Below are 5918 nucleotides of genomic sequence, written 5' to 3' on the forward strand. Positions count from 1 at the left end.
TTTTATCTCTCAGAATCACAAAGAGATTAAGTATTGGGGGAATATGAGTACGTTAACACACAAGCTGTTTTCTATGGTTTTGAAACGCTAACACTGGCTACCTGGTTTTTTTCTTTTAAAATTTTTTGTACTTTATGATCTGACTCCGATGGTGTACAGTGCCAAAACCATAAAAATGAGGACAACGTTGCAGTTCACTGAATTAAATTAAACTAGTATAATAATGAAAATTATGCCTTTTTCAAGAGAGAGAGAGAGAGAGAGAGAGAGAGAGAGAGAGAGAGAGAGAGAGAGAGAGAATGAGACTTATTTTACAAAAAAGACCCCACATATGTCTATGGCCTCCCTGCACCATCCCTGTGGGTGGTTATAAATAGTAAAGGTTAATTAGCTAGGTAGGAAACTCGAGCTTGACCTGTCAGTTAGAATTTGATACATGGGCAGGTAACTCAAGGATTGTCCATTGTCAGTGCAATGAGACCTATATAAATCCATCCCGAGTCTCGAGAGACACCACATTGCCTTAACTCCTCTCCGGAATCGTCTGCTGGGCAAACACACTTCAAACGGTAAGTAGGCTCAAGGCTCTAAAGGACCGTTTGCACAGTCTGATGCTCGCGGCTGGCTGATAAATCGTGGGGATGTCTTTTGCGACTCGTAAGTGAAGAGACCACTGCTTACATGGCTGCTGCCAGGGAAAGAAAGCCTGGAAATCGGTCCATGGTCGTCGTTCGGTTGCCAGATGATTTGAAAACACTGCATATTTTAAGAAGCACTCAAGTTTAACTGTATATGCATCACTTGGATGCAAAAGAACTGCATTCGTGATGACGCAGCATTTCAGGAGGGTAAGCGACTGTAACCTGCTTATCGATAAACGACGCGTAGTTGAAAAAAATGCAATTCATTGAAGGAAGAAAATAAAGAAAAATGGATCAGAGCCACGGGAAGAAACAGATAACTTTATGTAAATGTTCTCTAAAATAGGCTAGTGTACCACAAATTTAAAGTCTTAAACGAATAATTTTTTAAAGCATAAGGAAAAAATAACTCAAAACAGGAAGTGTATTCGTTTTTTCTACTTTGGAATTAATATAGACTACTTTTTTTTTCTTTTCATTTTTTCTTTGGTCACAGTTAAGGTGCGCATCCGAATGCCTTTAGATAGCTAGTAGCCTAGCTACCCCGTCACCCTTAACTTTGTCCTGGGGATAGTGCGAGTATTGTCTCAAATACTCTATGCAATAAACATCCTTGTTCCATCTTCTGATGAAGATAATTAAAAATATAGATTTATGGTTTTACGTAGTTTTGGGTTTAAACATATTTCCGTTTAATAACTTTTTTGGTTGGTGTCCATTGTCCTTTTTAGCCGTCAGCTTTCCAGAAACAGATGCTTAGTTTCAATGACTCGGTGTTCAGACATTCTAAGTGTATGTAGCCTAGCCTACCTTGTCTAGAAAACGCCGTTGTAAGCCAGAACATGTTGAGCGTCATATTATTGCCACACGTATGGGTCTTTAGTTTAGCTATGCCCATGTAAAGATGCGAACTTCTATCGCAAGTTTAGTTCTCGGTCCCGGCGCAAGCGTGTGTGTCGGGGGGAACCTTAGCGAAATATGTCAGTGGATATTGACGTGAACCATTGCTTTAGTAACCGTTGTGCTTTCTACAGGACAAACATGTCACTCACTTCTATCCTCTCCGCTGGCGCCATCGACAGTGCCATCAAGGATTGTTCAGGTATGGGCATCATTCATCATTAATTATTTGGCGATTTCGATATTAAAAACTTGTAGTGCTCTATTCGAAAAGGTTTCAATGTTCGCAATTTGAATGAACAGAATGATTATTGCAACTAAGATAAACTATTAAAGCGAGACAGATCTTGTATTTGACTGCATTTTATGATCAAGTCGATGACTGTAAATTACGCTAATTCGTTTTATTGCAGTTTAAACGAACAGATCTAGATCGTCGAAGTTTAATCTTTCAATTCGATAAATGAACAGACGAGAGGAATTATTTAAGCTGAAGGCGATGCATCAACAAAAAACAAAACCTGGAATGTAACTTTAACATAATTGTAAACTCTGCACCCTAATTGGTGTGCCATTTGAGCGCTGATTTGCATTGTGCACTTTTTCCTGACCAGCCCCGGATTCCTTCTGTTCTAAGAAGTTCTTCCAGATATGTGGTTTGACCAAGAAAAGCCCACAGGAAGTGAAGGAGGTGTTCCGCGTTCTGGACAACGATGACAGCGGTTACATTGAGGAGGAGGAGCTCAAGTCAGTACAGTATTAATAATGAATCTGAATTTTAAACCGAGAATTGCTGGTTATTCAAATATTTAACATACATTAACGTCCCACGAGGACAAGTACACAAAGAGGACTTCCACTAAGTGTGTTAATTTCTCCTTTGTACTTGGTCACTGTCGCTTGATTTAAAAAAATAATTACTATAGACTAGGTCTATATCTCATATGGCTAAGGGTCCACACTGGCAGGGCGCAATTCGCCTGGTCCCGCCAGGGTTAGGGTGGATTTCAGTTGATCCGGCTGGGTTCCTCAGGTTACCACTGTGTTGGCTGCTCTCAACAACATACAAGAAACACGCAGGCTACCAGCTGCCATCAGTGAGAGATACACATCTCCTCCAATCAGCACCAGCTTCCCTGTCCTGCAGTGTGGCCTGTACAGTGTAAAATCGGCCCTGGCTCTCCTATATTACTGTGTGGACTGTAGGCTGTAAAATAGTCCCTGGCTTTCCTGTAGTATTGTGTGGAATGTAGGCTGTAAAATAGTCCCTGGCTCTCCAGCAGTACTGTGTGGACTGTAGGCTGTAAAATAGTCCCTGGCTCTCCTATAGTACTGTGTGGACTGTAGGGTGTAAAATAGTCCCTGGCTGTCCTGTAGTACTGTGTGGGCTGCAGAGTGTAAAATAGTCCCTGGCTCTCCTGTAGTATTGTGTGGACTGTGGGCTATAAAATAGTCCCTGCCTCTCCTGTAGTACTGTGTGGACTGCAGGCTGTAAAATAGTCCCTGGCTCTCCTGTAGTACTGTGTGACCTGCAGGGTGTAAAACAGTCACTGGCAATCCTCTAGCATTGTGTGGCCTGTAGGGTGTAAAATAGTCTTACCAACATTAGACCTGAATTCAAAACATTTGTCCTTAATATTTACATATTTATATCCAAGTGCTTTTTTATTTTTATATCACAAACATAATTCGGCAAGTTCTGTAACCACTACAGTTAATAGAAAAGGTGTATATGAACTGAAAAAGTGGCATTCAATTGATAGAGAGTCAAAGTCAAGGACACATTCTGACTGAATTCTGGCCTTCAATGATGTATGTCTGACAGCTCTGCAGAGAGAATCTATGACATTTTCCAGAGGAATCGGTTTGTAAGTATTACATTGCATCATAAAATGTAAATGCTGTGTTGCATCTGAGCAGCACGGGGGTAGGTTTACAGTTGAAGGAGGTTATGCTTGGTTAGATTTGGGGCCAGGAGGCTCAGAGTGGCTGAGCTGCAGGGTCAGTTTATGGAGGCTATTCTGACTGGATGGATTTAAAGACACTTCACAGAGGTCATGATTGGTCAGAATCTAGGGTCGGTTTCAGAAAGCCATTGTGATTGGTCGCTCATTTGTAATGGCAATGTTTTCGGCAGGTTCTTCCTGCAGCGATTCTCTTCTGGGGCTCGTGTGCTGACTGAGAAGGAGACCAAGGCCTTCCTGGTTGCTGCTGATGGCGACAGTGACGGGAAGATTGGAGTGCAAGGTGCCAGTCTCTCCCTCTCCGCCGCCATCTCTCCTTCTGCCTCCTTTTCTCTTGCAGTGTCTTTCTCTCATCTCACTTCATCACTGATTTATCCTAAATTGAATTTATCCTCCCCCAGAATTTTCATAACTGGCTTAAAGTCAGTGAAACAAAACTTAAGAATTCTCTGCAAAAGTGAATAACTTGTCATTCAAATATTCTGTAGATAACAACTTGTGCATTCCAACTGTAGGTCAATCGTAAATACAATGCAATGTACAAATAACTGAAATGTCTTTTTTAATGGATACAATGGTAGAAACAAGCAACTTCAATGCAAATACTCAGTGTTAATGCCTTTTGCTAACCGCACTTCCTGCTAATACTAAGCGCCACTTCCTGTCAACACCTGAGAGCTCATATTACTTCCTGCGAAAACTGCTAAAGCCACTTCCTGCTAATGCTAAGAATTAATACTGACTTCCTTCTCCGTACCTACAGAGTTCCAGAAGTTGGTTTTGTCCTGAACCCTCAAAGAAAACAGATGACAAATCCTTCCCTCATGGCCCATCACATCAAGCCCTGAACCAGGATAAAATACTGTTTTTTTTCACTGTCTACCACCCCCCCCCCCCCCCAAGCTTTGTAGCCTCTGTTCTGTTTTTGGCAGTGTCTTGTCCTCAGACATACGCACATACAAGCGAATCATTTTTATTTATCTTTTGATTAAATTTTATCCGGGTGTGCCCCACCCCCCTCACAAATGTAACACTTACTCCAGAGGAAAAATAAATGAATAAAACCCAGCTTTAAACCTGCTTCACTGGTGTGTTCTGTTCCTGAATGTGTGGCTAAGACAGTCCCAGCAAGCACATGCAGGCCCACTGCCAGGCCATCGCTGGCAAAGCTGTCAGCCTGCCGGCATCTGGAAAACAGGGACAATAGAAGTCCGATGGCATACAGTCGCGGCGATCCAGTAAAAACGATGATCAGTTGTTTAGAGAAGGCAAACTAGCTGAACAGCTGATTGGTCCAGCAGCCAGTCGATCGGCATAGAGCCGGTTTGAAAAACGTGCCGACAGTTGCTGCTAACAGCCGTCCACTGGGGGCTTGCCTGCTGGGGTGACTGATGCAGTGCGATCACAGACGCTGTGCGGCGGTTAGACTGGGATGGAGCAGGAGGACTGACACACAGGTCACAGGGGGACATGGCTCTGTAGGTCAGGAGCCGATCCAGGGAACAGCTGGAACCATTATCTGAATGCACCCTGTATTTATGCTCTGTACTGCAAGAGGGGCAGTATAAACAAAGCTTATAATAAAGAGAGACATATGACCCACACAGGTGTGCTTTTTACATTTCCAGCATTGAATATGTCAATTTTGTAGAGACAGGCAGTGGTTTAAAAGGTGGAAAAATGGGGTAAACGAGGGACGTGTTTCCAGAGTTAATGAAGCAAGTAACATCCCAGCAAGTTGAGGGTCATGTACAAAAATGCTGGGCACGCCTGCTTGTATTACTTACGTCTACCGTGGCTAGAAGAGTAGACCTCAGTGACTTTGAAAAAGGATTGATCATTGGGGCACGTCTGACAGAAGCCTCCGTGCTGAAGATTGCTCATCTTGCTAATATTTCATCAGAAACCGTGCTTAAGGTGATGTCACCATCACCAACAAAGGGCGACTGGGGTCAGAAGCTCATGTTCCTGGATTGTGATGTACGTGCATTAGCTCAAGGTGCAGGGCCAAACCAGTGACCAACTCCATGGTGCAAGCAGGCAGCTTCGCTGAGAAGTTAGGTATTATACAAGAGCCAAACAGATCCGTTAAATATTATAAAAGAGCTTCAGAGGGTTGTTAGATATTATAAAAGAGCCTAACAGATCCGTTAGGTATTATAAGAGTTTCAGAGGTTTGTTAGATATAAAAGAGCAAGGAAGATTGTGTGACCTGCTGTTGATGAGCTCCTTGTTGTTGCATGTTTCCATTTATGATTGTGCTTTATTTTTGGAGCACAACAGTTCTTGTGGGCCACCATACTCATCTCCTTAGAAGGCAAGGGCGATGCTATTTGCTACTCAAGGATTCTGACTGATCATTTTCATCCATGTTGCTGCATTTCTTTCTTGATATGATCCAGGATGTCAATGC

At 42.7% G+C, this 5918-nt stretch overlaps 1 protein-coding gene across 2 annotated transcripts; it reads left to right on the forward strand.

The window, feature by feature from the left end:
- Positions 1–429: 429 nt before the first annotated feature.
- LOC118216345 (parvalbumin, thymic CPV3-like) lies at positions 430–4438 on the forward strand. Of its 2 annotated transcripts, none has more exons than XM_035397438.1 (5): positions 430–569; positions 1676–1743; positions 2156–2288; positions 3679–3788; positions 4269–4437. In XM_035397438.1, exons 2-5 carry the CDS (start codon positions 1683–1685, stop codon positions 4292–4294), a joined length of 330 nt encoding a protein of 109 aa, XP_035253329.1. In that variant the 5' UTR covers positions 430–569; positions 1676–1682; the 3' UTR covers positions 4295–4437. The 2 variants fall into 2 exon arrangements, with proteins under 2 accessions (XP_035253329.1, XP_035253330.1); XM_035397439.1 differs by lacking the exon at positions 430–569 and adding an exon at positions 647–848 and having other exon boundaries at positions 4269–4438.
- Positions 4439–5918: the final 1480 nt, after the last annotated feature.

Source organism: Anguilla anguilla, chromosome 17 (assembly GCF_013347855.1).
Source record: "Anguilla anguilla isolate fAngAng1 chromosome 17, fAngAng1.pri, whole genome shotgun sequence".
Taxonomy (NCBI): domain Eukaryota; kingdom Metazoa; phylum Chordata; class Actinopteri; order Anguilliformes; family Anguillidae; genus Anguilla; species Anguilla anguilla.